At 37.9% G+C, this 20,753-nt stretch overlaps 1 protein-coding gene across 2 annotated transcripts in view; it reads right to left on the bottom strand.

Annotated features, from left to right (window-relative positions):
- Positions 1 to 20,377: 20,377 nt before the first annotated feature.
- LOC131822711 (membrane-spanning 4-domains subfamily A member 4A-like) overlaps positions 20,378 to 20,753 on the bottom strand; it is a 28,252-nt gene continuing 27,876 nt past the window's right edge. For both annotated transcript variants that reach the window (XM_059159003.1, XM_059159002.1), the window contains one exon: positions 20,378 to 20,659. In XM_059159003.1, coding sequence (XP_059014986.1) covers positions 20,540 to 20,659 — 120 coding nt within the window. In that variant the 3' untranslated portion in view covers positions 20,378 to 20,539. The remainder of the gene's footprint in view (positions 20,660 to 20,753) is intronic.

Below are 20,753 nucleotides of genomic sequence, written 5' to 3' on the forward strand. Positions count from 1 at the left end.
CTGGACAGGCTGAACCAGCCTCTCTGCATCTACTACCTAGATACTGGCTGCTACAGAATTATCTTTCTTCTCTGGCTTCTCTCTCTAGCAATAGATCCCTGTCCCCCGAAAAAGTTGGACATCTCTAGGAAGTGGTGAAACCAGATGGGGATGCATAAACTTGGCAAACTCATACTTGGGGCGGTTTTGTGAAACAGAGAGGTCCTGTGCCCCCTCAAGCCCTCAGGTGGGTGCTCTTTGGAAGCCAACTTTGATATGCCAGACGAGGATACCGATGCCAAAGCCAGTCAAGGAAGCTAAACAGCCCCATACCATAAGCTTCCTCCTTCCCTTGGGGGAGTGCCAGAAGGAACCTGGGAACACACCAGGATGATCACTGTCCCCTCAGCGGGACGTGGGTTCTGCAAGTTAACTCCATACTTCAAAAAAAAGAATTAAGAAACACCATTAAGGTTGGCTTAGTTTCCAGGACCAAATGGCACAGATTACTAAATGCAATTCTCTTTTCTTAAATTCTAGAGATGAATAGAGAGAGGGAATGACACGCCCAGAAACGATGGAAGAGCCACAGAAGAACCTCTACCCTCTCGCTCCTGAGCTTCTGGTGTGCCTTCTCCTTTCCCAAGGTGTCTGCTGTAGTTTTCCCATCACGCCCTGTGCCCTTATCACCATCCCAGCAGCCAGTAAAAGAGTGGGGGTACAGCTCTCCCCTAGGCTTTGACAAAGAAGGAGCCTAGCTCCATAAGGGACAACCGCAACCTCTTTCCCTTCAGTGGAATGTGGTAATAACCAATTAAGTCGACTGACCAAGCAAAGATTCCTTCACAGTCTGTCTTCCTCTCTTACTAGTACAACTTTAAATGATCTCAGAGGAGTTACGAGGATTGCATGAGATGACACTTCAAGGTGCTTGCTGCAGAACTATACAGACGAGTGACCCAAAAGTAGTCTATCAACAGCCACCCCACTCAAACTCCCAATTCCAATCTCCCTCCATGCTTCTCTCTCCCACTCTGCACCTTCCTCCTTCTTTTTCTTTTTTTGGGGGGCTTCAGTAATATCTGAACAAGAAGCTTCTCCTTCTATTCTCTCAAATTAGACCCGTCCCACCTTGACCATCTGTTGTTTCCAGAGTCTGAACTCTGTCAACCCAACCTGGAGGGAAAGGAATGACAGAGTAGTTAACACTCGCACTTAATAATTCAGGTTTCTCTAAAGAAGCACTAATGAATTTTTGATTTGGGTAAGTTTTTGTTGCAGAACAAGGGGTCCTGTTCTGTGCATTGTAGGATGTTTAGCAAGATCTCTGGCCCCTACTCCCTAGATGCCAGAAACGTTGCCCACCCCAGATGCGAGGTCACCAAATATTGACAAATGTCCCCCTATGGAGAGGGGACAAAATCTCCTCATTGAGAACTACTGATCTAGAAGAATAAAGTTTTTCTGTGGCTTCTGCGTAAAGGCAAACATGCAAGAAGCGAATAATTATTGTTCTTTAGCTCATTAATTCTTTAGTTTTTATTTTTTTATAATTTTTTATTTTAAAGATTTTTATTTATTTATTTGACACAGAGAGAGATCACAAGGAGGCGGAGAGGCAGTCAGGGGCAGGGGGGGAAGCAGGCTCCCCACTGAGCAGAGAGCCCGATGTGGAGCACGATCCCGGGACCCTGAGACCATGACCTGAGCTAAAGGCAGAGGCTTAACCCACTGAGCCAGCCAGGTGCCCCTTTAGTTTTTATTTTGAATTGTGGTAAAAAAAAAACACACATAAAATTATCACCTTAGTCATTTTTAAGAATACAGTTCAGTAGTGTTAAGTATGTTCACATTATTGTGCAACAGGTCTCTAGAACTTTTTCAGGTTTTTTTTTGTAAAACTGAAGCTTTATACCCATTGAATGACAATTCCCCATTTCTTCTCTCCTCAACCCCTGGCAACCATCATTCTGGCTCTGTTACTATGAATGTGACTACTTTAGATACCTCACAACCATAGAATCATATTTTATTTGTCCTTTTCCAGTTGGCTTATGTCAGCATGATGTTCTCAAGTTTCATCCGCATTGCAGCATGTGATAGGATCTCCTTGTTGAAGGCTGAATAATATTCCACTGTATGCATACGCCACTTGTGGTTAATTCATTCATCTGCCATTGGTATTGGGTTGTTTCTTTGCCTGTTGTGAATAATGTTGTCATAAGTGTGAGTGTGAAACTCTCCTTTTCCTTCGGGTCAGTTCTTAAAGATTTATTTTGGTTTGGTTGAGCCATGCTTTCCTGTTTCTCTTCATGTCTTGAGATCTTTTGGTGAGATTTGGGCATTTGAAAACAAAACAAAACCAAAACCACCTCCTCCAGTCTTTCATACTGGCTTCATAAAGGGGAAGACGGTTGCCAATCAGCATGGCTAGAGATTCTGGGGACCTTTCCAACATTTTCTGGAGATGCATCTGCTCTGGGCAAGTGTGTGTAAACCTCCCAGTTAAAGAGGTCTGCCTGCTTCTTCTCTGAAACCCACACATTCTTCCTCTGCATCATCCATTTGAGGTACCACAGTCCCTTTGGAGCTATGACAAGCCACAGTGCTTGCTATGTTTTTAGCGACCCCCCAGTCTCACACCCAAACTCTGCCAGTTTGCCTCAGCACTCCAAATCCATGAGACAGAAACCGATCCTTCTGGTAGCCCCTCAAAAATCCAGAATGCTGGACACATGACTCTGGGCCTCTATTTTTCTTTCCCTCCTGAGGAAAAAGCTGGAATTGGGAGTTTCCTCCCCATTATATCACACTGTGCCAGGTGGGAAAAGTAAGTATCACATGTTTTCCCATCCATTTGGATGCATCTCTTCGTGGCCATGGGCTTGTCTAGTGTGCTGTGACTTCTTAACTGGTTTCCAGAGGGCTTTCAAGGCATTTTGGTCCGTATGTTGTTAATTTGGTGTCTCCATGGGAGAATGGGGGCTTGGGGCTTCCCATTCCACCATCTTGCTGATGTCACTCAAGTTAATTTCTTGTTATAAGATACCATTCTGTCTGCTGAGAGGTGGAAAGTCTTCCTGTTACCTGTGGCATAATCTGTAAAGCAGGTGTTTAATATAGTGATGGAGAGCTGGATTGGGGAGTAATTTTGGTTATCAAAATTTATTTTTTTTAATCATTTCATACCACTTATCAAAGCATTTTTTAAAATCATATCCTACCATTTATCAAAACAGGTTATCCAAGGATCCACTTGTAAAGTAAGAAGACCCAAACTCTTTGGACCTAAAACAACCATTGGGTCTTCATTGTTTTAGCTAGGTCCTCCATCTGCCTCAGCTTTTGTCACTGACCCTCTGCCCCCTCTCTTCTCAGGACCATAGGAATCTTCTTAAAGTTGCCAAAGACATCTGTTATGCTCTTAATTATCATGACTACTCCTTCCATTCTGTATCCCCCTTTGTTCCTAAACAATAGGAACACTTCTCTTTCTGAAGCATTTATCATAACTTCTTTAGTGGGATCTGATTCTTTGTACTTTTGGAAAACAAAAGCTATAAACTAGTAGGCAGAATCTCCTTTTCCTTCCTCCAGTTATATATGCCTGTACTTCCCCCCACCATTTCCTCACCCCCCAATTAATAGGTTATCTTAAGGAAAAAGCTAAGAAAGTCCTAAAATGCTTGGACTGAAAAAGGAAAAACAAATATTATCTTGCAAGAATTTTAGTCTTGCTCACAGTCTGTGGATAAGGTGCTGTTGGGCAACAGGAAGTTTGCAGCTGAAAATACAGCCTGACCACCTGCTCCGACCTTCAAGATGTTTGGAGAAGGAAGGGCCAGAGCCCAGCACAGGCTAGTTCATGGCATAGACCAAGATACTCCTACGTGAGGAGTTTCTTCCCATAATGGAGAAGAAGCCTGCAGTGGGCAGCAAGAAAGGGGAAAACTGTTTCCCAACTGAGAATTAAGTAGACTGAAGTGTACATAATCTTTTTGATTTGAACAAACAGGCCCCTGACTTGATCCCTGTGGGCATTAGGGTGTTTATAAAGGGAAAAAGCCTTGTTTGTTTTAGCTAAGGAACAGGCTCAGGTCAACTGCTTTCCATTTGTGTCCCATATATACAGGAATCTATTGCATTTCTGTATGCTAATAGTGAAGTAACAGAAAGAGAAATTTAGAAAACAATCCCGTTGTTTAGAATTGCACCAAAAAAATAATAAAATAATAAAATACAGGTGAAAAACCTGTACTCTGAAAACTGTAAAACACTAGTGAAAGAATTGAAGATGATGCAAACTAATGAAAAGATATTCCATGCTCATGAGTTGAGAGAAAAAATATTGTTAAAATGTCCATACTACCCAAAGCAATAAACATATTTAATGCAGTCCCTATCAAAATACCCACAGCATGTTTCACAGAACTAGAACAAATAATTCTAAAATGTGTTTGGAACCACAAAAGACCCTGAATAGCCAAAGAAATCTTGAAGAACAAAGCCAGAAGTATCACAATTCCAGATTTCAAGATATATTATAAAGTATTAATCAAAGCAGAATGGTATGGGCACAAAAACGGAAGCATATATCAACAGAACAGAAAACATAGCACAGAAATAAATCCATGGTTATATGGTCAATTAATCTTCAACAGAATGTGCAATGGGAAAAAACTTCTTCTACAAATAGTGTTGGGAAAACTGGACAGCAAAGTGCAGAAGAGTGAAACTGGACCCTTCTCTTACACCACACACAAAACCAAACTCAAAATGAATTAAAGGCCTAAATGTGAGCCCTGAAGCCATGAAAATCCTAGAAGAGAACGTAGGCAGTAATTTCTCTGACATCAATTTTAACAGTATTTTTCTAGATAGGTCCCCAGAGGCAAGAGAAACAAAAGCAAAAATAAACTCTTGGAACGACATCAAAATAAAAAGTTTTTGCACATCAAAAGAAATTGTCAACAAAACAAAAAGACAATCTACCGAATGGGAGAATATACTTGCCAATAAAAGGTTAATATCCAACATATGTAAAGAACTTCTACAACTCAACACCAAAAAAATCCCAAATAATCCAATTAAAAACTGAGCAGAAGACACAAATATACATTTCTCTAAAGAAGAGTTACAGATGCCTAGCAGATTCATGAAAGGATGCTCAACATCACTAATCATCTGGGAAATGTAATTCAAAACCACAATGAGCAATTGCAGGGTCACAGGGAAGTTCTATTTTTAATTTCTTGAGGAATCTTCACACTGTTCTCCAAAGAGGCTGCACCAACTTGCATTCCCACCAACAGTGGAAGAGGGTTCCCCTTTCTCCACGTCCTCTCCAACACATGTTGTTTCCTGTCTTGCTAATTTTGGCCATTCTAACTGGTGTAAGGTGATATCTCAATGTAGTTTTAATTTGAATCTCTCTGATGGCTAGTGATGATGAACATTTTTTCATGTGTCTGATAGCCATTTGTATGTCTTTATTGGAGAAGTGTCTGTCCATATCTTCTGCCCATTTTTTGATATGATTGTCTGTTTTGTGTGTGTTGAGTTTGAGGAGTTCATTATAGATCCTGGATATCAATCTTTTGTCTGTACTGTCATTTGCAAATATCTTCTCCCATTCTGTGGGTTGCCTCTTTGTTTTCTTGACTGTTTCCTTGGCTGTGCAGAAGCTTTTGATTTTGATGAAGTCTCAAAAGTTCATCTTTGTTTTGTTTAAAAAAACAAACAAACAAACAAACAAACAAACAAAAACCACAATGAGCTATCACCTCACACCTGTCAGAATGGCTAAAGTAAACACACAAGAAACAAGTGTTGGTGGGGATGTGGAGAAAAGGGAACCCTCATGCACAGTTGGTGGGAATGCACATTGGTGCAATCACTATGGAAAACAGGATAGAGTTTCTTCAAAATATTAAAAATAGAAATACCATATGATCCAGTAATTCCACTACTGGGCACTCACCAAAGAAAACAAAAACAATAATTTGAAAAGATATATGCACCTGAATGTTTTTTGCAGCATTATTCACAATAGCCAAAATACAGAAACAACCCAAGTATCCATTGAGAGATGAATGGATAAAGAAGGTATGGTGTGTGTGTGTGTGTATGTATATGTGTGTGTGTGTGTGTGTGTGTGTGTGCGTGTGTGTGTGTATATCTCATTTTTTATGGCTAAGTAATATTCCATTGTGTGTGTGTGTGTGTGTGTGTGTGTGTGTATACATGTATATACACTTTTTATTATTGGTATTTTGTTTTATGGCTTATATCTGAAAAGCGTTTTCAAAGGTCTCTCTTCACATTATTAATGTGGGCCAGCTGATAAAGAAATTTTATGTCTCTCTGAATAAGTCAGTATCTGCATTTAACATCCCAGTGTGGGGGAAACCTTGCTTTACCCGAAATATACAGATGGTTTAAACTGTGCTATGTCAAACTAACACAAGATCTAGGATAATTTTCTCATGAAATAATAAACATTGGGACATAATTAGGATTGATGTATTTGAGAGCTTCTTACAGTTTTGTCTTCCCAAGAAATATAAACATTTAGAGCTTGATCCCAGAGTTTCTGTGGAACTACGTGCTGGATTATTATATGAACAAATTTGGTGATATAATTATGCTAGTAAGTTATATAGGAGAATGCTATTCTTAGGAGATAGGTCCTGGGTATTTAGGGACCAAGTATCGTGATGTCAAGCACTTGCTTTCAAATGATTCGGCACTCTGTGCATGTACGTGTGTATCTGTAAAGTGGTTTTGACCCACACCACCAGGCAATTCTTGCACACCAGCTGGTGGTCTTCAGTTTAACTCAATTCTAACACTATCTACTCAGATACAGCATCAGATTCCATAGGTTATGGGCTCAGTCCCACAAAACCAATCTCCACCACAATGTACAATTGCAGATGCCAGTTGTAATTCCAGGTTGTTGTGCTACTGACCCACTACCTATGGATTTGGAGATTTGATCAACCGCCTTGGGTTTGATTAATTAAACTCAGAAGTATATTACAAGGTGACTTGGGATAATGCAGGGATTGGGACACTGACTCCTTCACAGTTGAAAATTGATGTATACCTTTTACCTCTGCAAAAACTTAACTAATAATTGCCTACTGTGGGCCAGAAGCCTTACCAATAACGAAAATGGTGGATTAACACATATTTGTATGTGTATCATGTGCTGTATTCTTACAATAAATAAATAGAGAAAAGAAAATGTTATTAAGAAAATCATAAGGAAGGGAAAACACATTTATAGTATGTGTTGTTAAAAAAAAAAAAAAAATTCCATGTATGGGGCACCAGGGTGGCTCACTTGGTTAAGCATCCAACTCTTGGTTTCAGATTAGGTCATGATCTCAGGATTGTGTGATTGACCCCACATTGGGCTCTATGTTCAGCATGAGTCTGCTTGTCCCTCTGTCTCTTCCCCCACACCTGCTTGCACTCTCTCTCTCTCAAATAAAAAAATAAAAAAATTTAAAGAGCCATGTATAAGTAGACCCACACAGTTCAAGCCTGCATTGCCCAAGGGACAACTGTTCTTACTAGACTTTTTGGGGATTTATTTATTTACTTATTTGATAGACAGAGATCACAAGTAGGCAGAGAGCAGACAGAGAGAGAGAGGAAGGAAGCAGGCTCCCCGCTGAGCAGAGAGCATGATGCGGGGCTAGATCCCAGGATGCTGGGATCATGACCTGAGCCTTAACCCACTGAGGCCTTAACCCACTGAGCCACCCAGGCACCCCTGTTCTTACTAGATTACTGATTTATTACAAAAGGACTTGACTCAGGAATAGGCAAATGGAAAAAAACACATAGGACAGGGTGAAGGGAAAGGGTTCGGGGCTTCCCTGTCTTCTCTGAGTGTGCCACTTTCCCCAGACCTCCACGTTCACCAACCAGGAAGCTATCCTAATCCTTTCCTTTTTTTTAATTTTTTATTTTTATGGAGTCCTTATTATTCAGACATGATTGAATGGCCATTATTAATTGATTCAACCTCCAGCTCCTCTCCTCTTCTTGGAGGTCAGAAGGGTAGACTAAAAGTTCCAAACTTCTAATCACGTGGTTGTTTCCTCTGGTAATCAGCTCCTTTCCTTAGGTCTTCCTAAGTTCCCTAAGTTCCTAAGTACCCTAAGAACTTCCAAGTCATCTCATTAATATAAACCCAGTTGGTGGAAAGTGGCTTGTTACAAATCACAAGACACCCATTTCACCTTTACCTCTCTGAAGGGATTTTAGGAACCGAGGACAAGACACCAAACATTATGACAAAAGATGCTCCCATTGATCTTATCACTCAGGAAGTTCCTAGGGTTTTGGGAAAAATGATTTAGGAACTGTGCATGAAGACTGAATACATATATATATATGTGTGTATATATATGGAATATATTTCGGTTATCTGAGTGACCAAATAATGTATTTCTACAAATTACAGTCTGTGTGTTCCTGCCTAGTCAATAATATAAAATATTATCTATAGTAGACAGATAAAGCCCATCTAGTAAACAGTACCAGGGACAAATATTTTGTCCAACACAGTGGGTTTATTGACTCATTTCCACAAGTGTAGTGCACACATAAGAACTAGGAGACACTTAAATAGAGGGAAAAATGGGATTATTTTAAGATTTGGGGAAAGGTGGAATTTAGGTAAACTTTAGATGTGGTGTTTTGATTGGCTTAAAACAAAGCAGAGCTGTGTATATGGGGGTTACCACCAAACCTGGCTTAGAAGTAGATTCAGATGGCCAAAATTAGCAAGACAGGAAACAACATGTGTTGGAGACGATGTGGAGAAAGGGGAACCCTCTTATACTGTTGGTGGGAATGCAAGTTGGTGCAGCCACTTTGGAAAACAGTGTGGAGATTCCTCAAGAAATTAAAAATAGAGCTTCCCTATGACCCTGCCACTGCACTATTGGGTATTTGCCCCAAAGATACAGATGTAGTGAAAAGAAGGGCCATCTGTACCCCAATGTTTATAGCAGCAATGGCCACGGTCACCAAACTGTGTAAAGAACCAAGATGCCCTTCAACGGACGAATGGATAAGGAAGATGTGGTCCATATACACTATGGAGTATTATGCCTCCATCAGAAAGGATGAATACCCAACTTTTGTATCAACATGGATGGGACTGGAAGAGATTATGCTGAGTGAACTAAGTCAAGCAGAGAGAGTCAATTATCATATAGTTTCTCTTATTTGTGGAGCATAACAAATAGCATGGAGGACAAGGGGAGATGGAGAGGAGAAGGGAGTTGAGGGAAATTGGAAGGGGAGGTGAACCATGAGAGACTATGAACTCTGAAAAACAATCTGAGGGTTTTGAAGGGGCAGGGGCTGGGAGGTTGGGGAAACCAGGTGGTGGGTATTAGAGAGGGCACAGATTGCATGGAGCACTGGGTGTGGTGCAAAAACAATGAATACTGTTACGCTGAAGAGAAGTTAAAAAAGAAAAGAAAAAAAAGAAGTAGATTCCGAGTCCCGTTTCCTTGGAAACCAGAAAGTTAAGGGGAAAAAAAAGTGTCATGTTGAATCCCCAAATCCCTTATGTGAAGCTCTGCACTGGTGATTTTTGGATTTGTTTGAATTTTTTCCTTTCCTTTTAAGCTAGGAATGAAAATTTAAATGATAGTGTGACTTTTTGTTCTTGCACAGACAGCCTAGAGAAGATGATTAATGCACAGACCACTTTATGTGTATGTTACGTAGAGGTAAACCTCTTCATATGTAATCTATCTACATGAGGATGAGGAGCACCTCTTTTGAAAATTAACTTTCAATAGTCTTAGTCCAAGTTTCCAGGAAACAGAGCTGGAGATGGAGATTTAATGTGGATATTTTCATTGGAGGAACCTCAAAATTGCAGAAGTCTTAATATAAAGCTTAATGGGAAACATAAAGGGAGCACAGCTTATTAACCCCTCCTAGATCAAAAGTTAGCAAAGTGAGGGCACCCAGAGGCGCACAACCCTTGAGCTCTGTTCTAGCCATCACATCCCCAGGGTAACCATCATATTGACTTTTTAATACCACTGATTTTTTTGTTGGGATTTTGGTGTCTCAATAAATAGAATCATAGAGCATGTACTCTTTTGTGTTTGCCCCATTAAAGAAGAAAAGTACAGGGGCACCTGGGTGGCTCAGTTGGTTAAACATCTACCTGGGCTCAGGTCATGGTCTCAGAGTCCTGGGATCGAGCCCCACATCGGGCTCTCTGCTCAGCAGGGAGTCTGCTTCCCTTTCTCCCTCTCTGCCTGCCTCTCTGCCTACTTGTGATCTCTGTCAAATAAATAAATAAAATCTTTTAAAAAAAAAGCTACAGGGAAAATGGAAAAATTTTCATTGCTCTCCGTCATCTTTAATCAAATTTGGGAGGGAAGGAATACTAAGTAGAAAAAAAAAAAAAAACAACTGAAGGAAAAATCAGTTTTCAAAGGAATCAGTATGGTGCTCTGGTCTGGGAGCCAGGCAACGGAAAACAGCCTGGATGACAGCTGGGCTGCAAAGCACTATGAGGTGACTGACTCCCAGCTCTCCCACGACTCTTCTCTTCCTGACAGTCAATCCTCTTGTATCAACATAACAAATAGCATGGAATAAGTCCACTCAAGACATGGGTGATTCTGGTGAAGCTCTATGTGTTAGTAGAGAAGAATTGGAACAAGCTGTTCGAAATTTTCATTGGGGGAAAATACCACACGTTGCTAAAATTGACAATTAAAATGGGAATAACCAGGGAGCAACCACAGAGACTTTTAGAACTTCCTCTGCCTGATGTCTGCACTTATTGGACATGAAGGAAAAAAATGTCTAAATTTTAGCCCTACAAGTTAATCAGAGTTAGCTTTTTAACCCTACAAGTCAATCAAAGTTTGCTAAATTAGTGAAAATCTAATGGGCTGCAGTAACCCCAACAAATGTTGATCACTAAAAAACAAATTGCTGACCTTGAAGAGGTTCCAAAAGGAAGCCAAACATTTTATCAGCTTTGTTTAAACCGTATCTCAAATTTAGAAGTCATATTTTTTCCTTACCCACCAAGAAATCAAAAGAAAGTGACTTCTTATATCTTTTCTGTGTTTATAATACAGCTATTTAAAAAATCAAACCAAGGAACATATTTCGATTAATTAAAAAATTTAAATACTTGCCCTGAAATTTGTATAGCTTTGTCTTATTATGTTACCACTATTTGTATTATGTGAGAACAAAAATCTTTGAACATGGCCCCAAACTGTCAGGTATTACTATATAAAGGCATTGGAAAATGTCAGAATTCACATATAAAATAACAACTGAAATGTGCAAGTGTCTTTTATGAGTTGCTTCTCATGAAATCTAAAGAGGGTGACTTAAGAAAATGAGCATATGAAAATTGTTATACTTGAACTTTATGGTTGAAGATTTTAAATGATTGGGCAAGTATTAACTTAATTAAATGTCCTCTTTAGACAACCTTAAGTGAATTTTAAATGTTGGAAAAGGAAACAAGAAATACAAACTTATATGTTTATTGATATTGAAATTTGGAAAAAATCAATTCTTCCTGTCATCATGGATCCAGACTTACTCTGTAGACCACTCTGTGCAATTACAAAACTAAAAACAATTCTAAACAACTACTTTCAGACATTGGACAGTAGTCACTGTAGGGCTTACAACATGGAGAAAATGGAAACAAATGTGAATATAACAACAGATCTGGTTCTGCATGAAGAACCATGGATCCCTACTGATCCTGCTACATTGAGAAGACAGAAATCAGAGGGGAGGGAGTTAAAGTAGCTGAAATTGAATTAGTGAGTGCAGAACAAGAAAGGGAGGTAGCTATGCAGAGAGATTTCCTGAAGTCTGCAAGAAGGTCTCCTTGAATCTGTTGTCAAATGCTAAGCTGACATTTACAAGTTGAAATTCCAAGTCCAATCAAAGACTAAATAGATAGTTGCAAGCTAAATGATTACCAGAAATCACACAGAGCTGGGAGACATTCAAGTTCTTATAAGTGGGAGTACAGAGTCTCCATGAATACTTAGGATATAAGGACCTCCAGAGAGTTAAGCCTTAACATGGAGGACATTAGGAGAAGTAAAGGAAAAGTGAATTGTGGTAAATCAGAAGGGGAGATGAAGCATGAGACACTATGGACTATGGGAAACAAACTGAGGGGTTTGGAAGGGAGGAGAGTGGGGGATGGGTTACCCTGATGGTGGGTATTAATGAGGGCACGTATTGCATGGAGCACTGGGTGTGGTGCATAAACAATGAATCTTGGAACACGGGAAAAATAAAATTAAGAAAAATGTACCACACACACACACACACAAAAGATAAATCTGAACTAGTCCAGAATAATAATAACTCTAAAGCCTCCCTATAAAGGCTTTTAAAAACACTAAAATGTAGGCCTAGAAATGCCACATAACTGAACTCTATTTTTTAAATGTATGTACATATATGTATATATGTAAAAATCCTAGCATATTAACAATGTTTATCTTTAATAGTAAGGTTATTGGTGGGTTTTGTCTCATATATTCTTAGATTTTCTAGTTTTTATGCAGTGTATTAGTATTATAATTGGAAGAAAATTAAAGGAAAATACCACAAATCATACTTTCTTTCTCTTATAAGTTGTAAAACTTTACAAAATTATATTTTGTTACAATAAAGTTCCAGATTAGAAAAAAAAAAGCCTCAGAAGAACCAAACTTATCTACAAGTTTAACTGTCTGTCAAAAATAAAGTGTAATATTCTGAAAAAAGAAAATTTGAGCAGTCAACCACATAAAAATGACTACATCTATCATCAAATCAAAAATTATTATACATGCCAAGAAGCAGAAAAAGGACAAAAACGAAAAATCAGGAGAAAAATCAATCAATAAAAACAGACATATACATTCATGAAAAGTTTAAAAATGATATAATATGAAATGCAGGTAGTCTTCTCTAAAAGTTAGAATCATAACATCTTGCTCTACTAACCTGGAATGTTTGTGTGAACTTTTCACAAGTAAAAATGCACTATTCTTCGATTGCTTATATAAATAAAATCATAGAAAGTTTCATGGATGCAAAAGTTCTTGCCAAAGGAAGACATTCTCTGTCCATTTAATATAAACCCAAAGCAACTTCTCAATAAATACAAGTATAGGTATTTTATTAAATCCAAGAAATAACAAAGAATTGAGTGATGTGGGGCTTAGTAAGACTTAGTAAGAACTTGTAGGACTTAGTAAGAACTTCGGCTTTTATTATGAATTAAAGAGGAAACCATAGTAGGATTCTGTCCAGTTACTGCACTATTTGAATAGAGCTATTTTAATTCCTTTATCTGTCTAAAACTTCAGGGATTGGCTTGACTCCAGATGTTAGCCCAGTTCCAGGTACACGTTGACTCAAGAGATTCAAAGGACATTGTTAGGGACTGACCTATCACTTAGAACCTCTAAGTTTTTCTCTCTTCTATAACCTTTTGTCTCTGATAGGATTCATACAGTAGCCTGATGACCGCTAATAGCATTAGATTTATACCAACACAGCTCTAAACACAACAGGAAAGAGAAAAGAGTAAGATTCTCTTTCCAGGTCAGTATAGCAAAAATACTGGAATTAGCATCACTTGGAAATGTATCATTTATACAATTGGTTTTTCTTGGGCCCCTAAGCTATAACAGAACCATCTACTTTAGTTGGGTTGATGCAATTCTGCCATTGCCCAGATCTAGGAGGAATTGAGGGTAGAGTCAGCTCCACCTTTGTAGATAAATTGGGAGTAATGGAATGATGGGGTGGTTCCTTAGAAGAAATTCAGGTCACAACTATCAGAACAAATGGGAATAAATACTGTGTATCAAAAAATATAAAATGTAAATGAAATATGGGAGAAAAAATAGTAAGTGAGGGAGGGAGTTTTCATTTAAAAATCAACATGTATAAAATAATTAGAAGACTGTGGCTAGTACAAATCAAGACAAATATGGTTCTATTGCATGGTAAAATACTAACATTTAATGTCAGTGTTTTATAATACTCAACAGTACTAATAAAAACAAATGTTAGAGACAAGTCTCTGAAGCAAGAAAAGAAAATACTAAAGAATATATTGTAATGAGAAATGAGAAATTTAAAATATGAGAATTTATAAATAAAATTACTTTTAAAAACTCTACATTAAATTTTTTAAAAATTATTTTTATTAACATATAATGTATTATTTACCCCAGGGGTAAATCATCAGGCTTACACATTTCACAGCACTCATCATAGCACATACCCTCCCCAATGTCCATAACCCAACCATCCTCTTCCTACCACTCCACCTCCCAGGAACCCTCAGTTTGTTTTGTGAGATTAAGAGTGTCTTATGATTTGTCTCCCTCCTGATCCTATCTGGTTTCATTTTTCCCTTCCCTACCCCCCAAACTCCCAACCCTGCCTCTCAAATTCCTCATATCAGAGAGATCATATGATTATTGTCTTTCTCTGATGGACTTATTTCATTCAGCATAATACCCTCTAGTTCCAACCATGTCATTGTAAATGACAAGATTTCATTTCTTTTGATGGCTACATAGTATTCCTGTGTGTGTGTGTGTGTGTGTGCGTGTGTGTGTGTACTGTATCTTCTTTATCCATTCATCTATTGATGGGCATCTAGGTTCTTTCTGTAGTTTGGCTGGTGTGGACATTGTTGCTATGAACATTTGGGTGCATGTGCTCCTTCAGATCATTACATTTATATCTTTAGGGTAAATACCCAGTAGTGTGATTTCTGGGTCATAGGGTAGCTCTATTTTCAACTTTTTGAGGAACCTTCATGCTGTTTTCCAGAGTGGCTACACCAGCTTGCATTCCCACCAACAATGTAGGAGGGTTCCCCTTTCTCCGCATCCTTGCCAACATCTGTCATTTCCTGACTGGTTAATTATAGCTATGCTCACTGGTGTGAGGTGGTATCTCATTGTGATTTTGATTTGTATTTCCCTAATGCCAAGTGATGTTAAGCACTTTTTCATGTGTCTGTTGACTATCTGGATATCTTCTTTGCAGAAATGTCTGTTTGTGTCTCCTGCCCATTTCTTGATTGGATTATTTTTTCTTTGGGTGTTGAGTTTGATAAGTTCTTTATGGATTTTGGATACTAGCCCTTTATCTGATATGTCATTGTGAATATCTTTTCCCATCTTGTCAGTTGTCTTTTGGTTTTGTTGACTGTTTCCTTTGCTGTGCAAAAGCTTTTGATCTTGATGAAGTCCCAGTAGTTCATTTTTGTCCTTACTTCCCTTGCCTTTGGCAATGCTTCTAGGAAGAAGCTGTTGCAGCTGAGGTCAAAGAGGCTGCTGTCTGTGTTCTCCTTGAGGATTTTGATGGATTCCTAAAACTCTACATTAAATCTAAAAATAACTTTAGGGCAAGAGACAACAAAAACAAATGTAAGACAAAAATAGCTGACTAAGAAAACATAATTGCATCATAGAATAAATATAGATGATGGACTAGTAACACTAATATGAAAATATATATACATAATAAAAAGGAAATAGGCAAAGAACATGAACAAATAACTACAAGATGAAGAAGAAGGACAAAAATCCATGTTACAATAAATAAGGAACTCAATTGAAATGGCTCAACCATAGAAACTATTTATTAAAAATCATAGTTAAAACAAGCTTTGGGATATAGCTTCTCAACTGTGGAATCAAAGACCCATCTTATTTCCATGTCTTGTTATTTCTCTTTATTGAATTTTATCTTAAAGTTAGTTCCTTTACAGATAAACACATCTGCCAGTAATCAGTATCCACGCTGATGCCCAGCAATACAAATAGAATATCTATATTAACATAAAAGCAAGCTTTTGAGGTTCCACCTTGATGGATCTTGCTAGATCACTGTTCAATCTTTAACCAGAAAAAAGAATGTCTTGCTTGTTTTTTTCTAACTATTGTCAATCTGTAGTGCTGGAGAAAGTGTACAGGTTGGTGTAGAGGGAGGGAGTCCTTACATTTTTATGAATACCCATTCTCCTTTGTGTGTTCTAGAAACCCTTGTCAAAGATCAATTGGTCATAAAAGCATGGATTTATTTCTGGGATCTCTATTCTTTTCCATTGGTCTGTGTGTATTTTGTCAGTACTATACTCTTTTGGTTACTATAGTCTTGTAATGTATTTTGAATCAGAAGATAAAATGCCTCCAGCTTTGTTCTTCTTGTTCAGTATTGTTTTGACTATTTGGGATCTTTTCTGGTTCCAATTTTTGTATTGTTTTTTTCTATATCCATGAAAAATGCCATTGAAATTTTGATGGGATTTCATTGGTTCTGTAGATCATTTTGAGCAGTATAGACATTAAGACATTAATTATTCCAATCCCACAATCACAGGTTATCTTCCCATTTACTTGTGTCTCCTTCAATTTCTTTTTTTTTTTTTTTTTAATTTGACAGAGAGATCACAAGTAGGCAGAGAGGTAGGCAGAGAGAGACAGGAGGAGGAGGCAGGCTCCCTGCTGAGCAGAGAGCCTGATGCAGGACTCGATCCCAGGACCCTGAGATCATGACCTGAGCTGAAGGCAGAGGCTTTAACCACTGAGCCACCCAGGCGCCCCTCCTTCAATTTCTTTAATCAATATCTTATAGTTTTCAGTGTCCAAATTTTTTTTTGAGAGAGAGAGAGAGAGAGACAGAGTGTGTGTGTGTGTTTGAATGATGAAGTGGAGGGGCAGAAGGAGAGGTGTAAAAAAGAGAATATAACACAGGGCTTGATCTCATGACCCTGAGATCATGACCTGAGCTGAAATTAAGAGATGGATGCTTAACCAACTGAGAGCTACCCAGGCATGACTTCATTACACATCTTTCAACACCTTGGTTAAATTTATTCCTAAGTATATTATTTATTTTGATGTTATTTAAATATGATTGCTTTCTTAATTTCTTTTGAATTGTTATTATTAGTATATACAAATATAGCTTATTTTTGTATGTTGATCTTGTATTCTATAACTTCAGCAAATTTGTTTATTAGTTCTAGAAAATTTTTGGTGAGTATTTAGAATTTTTTTGTAAATAAGATCATAACGTCTAAAAACAGATCATTTACTTCTTCTTTTCCATTTTATATATCTTTCATTTCTGTTTCTTGCCTAATTGCTCTAAGATTTCAAGTATTATGTTGGATAGAAGTGTCAAATGTCCTTGTCTTGGTTTTGATCTGAAAAGGAAAGTTTTTTGCTTTTCATTATTAGCTGTGGGCTTGTCATATATGGAGTTTATTATGCTGAGGCACATTTCTTCTAAACCTAATTTGGTTTTTTTTAAGTTTACTTATTTATTTATTATTTATTTAAATAGCCTCTATACCTAACATGGGGCTCGAACCAGTAACCCCCAGATCAAGAGTAAAATGCTCTACTGACTGAGCCAGCCAGATGCTTCTCTTCTAAACCTAATTTCTTAACAATTTTTACCATGAAATAAAGTTGAATTTTGTCAAATTCTTTTTATATACCTACACTGAAAAGCTTCTGCACAGCAAAGGAGGTAACAAAATGATGAGACAACCTATGAGATGGAAGAAATATCTGTAAGACAATTCATCTGATATATGCATTGGATAGTTAATTTCCAAAACATACAAGAAACTCAAACAACTCCATAGCAAAAATACCCCAAACAGAAAACAAAGCAAAACAACAACCCAAACTCAAATAACCTGATTAGAAAAGAGGCAAAGGACTTAGACATTCCTCCAAAGAAGTTATGATGCAAAAGGCAAACAGGAATGAGAAAAGATACTCAACATCACTAATCATCAGAGATATGCACATTCAAAACCTCAATGCAATATCACTTACACCTGTTAGAATGGCTGCTATCAAAAAGCCATAACACATGTTGATGAGGATGTGAATAAAAGTGAACCATCGTCATGCACTGTTGCTTGGAATGTGAATTAGTATACCATTATGGAAGAGTATGATGGTTCCTCAAAAAAATAAAAATTAACTACTGTATGATCTGGCAATCTTGCTTCTGGGTATATTGACAAAGAAAATGAAATCACAATCTGAAAGAGGTATCTATACTCCTATGTCCACTGCAACATTATTTATAATAGCCAAGGTATGGAAACTGGTTGTGTCCACCAGTGGATGAATGGATTAAAAAATGTGTGTGTGTGTGTATATGTGTGTGTGTGTGTGTGTGTGTGTACATAAGGAATTTCAGAGTTAGAAGGAAATCCTGCCATTAATGACAACAGGTTGAGCCTGAAGGATGTTATGTAAAATGAAGTAAGTCAGACAGAGAAAGACAAATGTCATATGTTTCACTTACATGTGGAATTAAAAAATTCAAGCTCATAAAAGCAGAAAGTAAAAAGAGAGTTGTCAGAAGCTGGGGAGTGAGGGAAATGAGGAGATGGTGGTCACAGGACAAAGTTTCAGTTAAGCAGAATGAGTTAAGCTCTGGTGATCTAATGTACAGCATGCTGACTACAGTTAATAAAATGTACACTTGAAATTTGCTAAGAGAGTTGATCTGAAGAAAAAAGAAAAAAATCGAAGATAACTTTGTGAAGTGATGGGTATGTGATAATCATTCCACAATATATACACATATATCAAAATATCACATTGTACATGTTAAATACATGTAATTATTTTTTGCCCATTATACCTCAATAAAGCTGGAAAAAATTTAAAAATTAAAAGTTAAAGGAGAAAGAAAATGTCCATCAACATAAGGAATCGCACAGAGGACCGCAGGGGAAGGGAGGGAAAACTGAATGGGAAGAAATCAGAGAGGGAGACACACCACTCTGGACTCCAGGAACAAAACTGAGGGTTACAGAGGGAAGGGGGGTGGAGGGATGAGGTAATCAGGTGATGGGTATTAAGGAGGGCACATGTGATGAGCACTGGGTGTTTCATGTAACTAATGAATTGTTGGACACTACATCAAAACCTAATGATGTACTATATCTTGGGTAATTGAACATAATTTTAAAAAATGCAATGATAGTATTTCTATCATGAAAATGTTAGTTCCTCAGAAAGAACTTTCCTGGTTACCATTTCTAATGTCTGCCTCACGGTGAGCCCACTAACTTGCTTCATCATCATAGCTCCTAACAACACATGAAAATATTTTGACTGATTATTTACATGTTCAACTATGCCCTGCCCTGTCAGTTTAACCTACATGAGAGGAAGCAGTTCACTCTCTGGATGCCTGCCCAAAACAGACACTTTATAAATATGTGCTTAATAAAACAACAATGAATGGAAAGAAAATGTCCAAATGCATATACATGCACATATGTATTCACGTGTGTGTGTATTAAAACTTCTATGGTTCAGGCTGTGCCAGCCAAAGTAGTAGTTGCTTTACCTATTTTATCACAAGTCTACGAGCCATGTGATATTATTACTATTTTACTGAAGAGAAATAGGATACACAGAGACATTTCATGGGAGAGATGGAATTTTTGAGATGAAAACCCAGGGTTGTCATTGTTTACCACCACACTATATTTCCTGATATCATCATTTAGTTTCTTCTAAGTTTCATCTGTCTAGGAAGTAGGCAGTGCCTGAACGTGGTGTTTCTAATTTAATTTAATTTATTTTTGCTCTGTAATAAATCAAGTGTATTTAATGAGCATTCAGAAAATACCATATACTGCACAATCTCATATCTATACACACAGTATCACACTGGATAGATATTTGATTAAGATATAATCCTGCCCTTAGAAGAGACAGAATGGGGTGAAGAGAAGGAAAAAAAGTGGGGGAGAGAGAAAAAGTAGGGAAGGAGAGAGAAAGAGTCCTTGCATAGATACAAGGACTGAATATACTATTAGAAGGTATTTCTATGGTAGAAGAAAAACAGGAAAAGGAAGGAGAGGGGAAAGCTGTGCATCTCAATGTTCTGAAGGTAAAAACACCTTGCATTCCCAAAGGTAGGAGAGGAAAGTCCAACAAATACGAGGAGTACCGGCCAGGGAAGCAGAAAAATATAGTCTTTAGGAGCCCTCATTTCAGCAATGTCTTTTTGACCTTCTTCTGCTGAATTTAATTTACCAACTTAATGTCCTTATATAAAGTTCTGAAGATGGTTAAAAATTTTTTTCTTAAGAAAGAAAGAGCACAAGAGGGAAAGGGCAGAGAGAGAAGGAAAGAGAAAGTCTCAAGCAGGCTCCAGGTTCAGTAAGGAGACTGACATGACTTGATCTTATGACCTTGAGATCATGACCTGAGCTGAAATCAAGTCTGCACTTAACCGACCGAACCACCCAGACGACCCAATGGATAAAAACTTTTAAGCACCATTAACTCATTAAATGCATGATTTATTTATTTAATTTCTGCTATTGTTGATAAAGAGCCAGTAAAATGAGCGGTCGAGTTCTTCGGGAAAAATGAGAACATCACTTTGAATCATGTATATACCAGAGTTGGATTCTGGTACTTTCCCAAATGGGGTTCTTGCACAACTGTCAGGATGCATTTTCTGGAACATTTTGTTGTTGGTCTGTTGGTGGCATCAAACCTCCTGAAAATGGTTCAGGAAATGCAGTTTCTGCCGTGTGAGGATTTGATGGCATAATCAACATAACCTGTGAAGTCAGTCAGAGAGCCATAGGTGAGTCAACCAAAAAAAAAAAAAAAAAAAAAAAAAAAAACCACAGGGCTTTTCCTTCCTGTCCACAC

This window comes from Mustela lutreola, chromosome 1, assembly GCF_030435805.1.
Source record: "Mustela lutreola isolate mMusLut2 chromosome 1, mMusLut2.pri, whole genome shotgun sequence".
Taxonomy (NCBI): Eukaryota; Metazoa; Chordata; class Mammalia; order Carnivora; family Mustelidae; genus Mustela; species Mustela lutreola.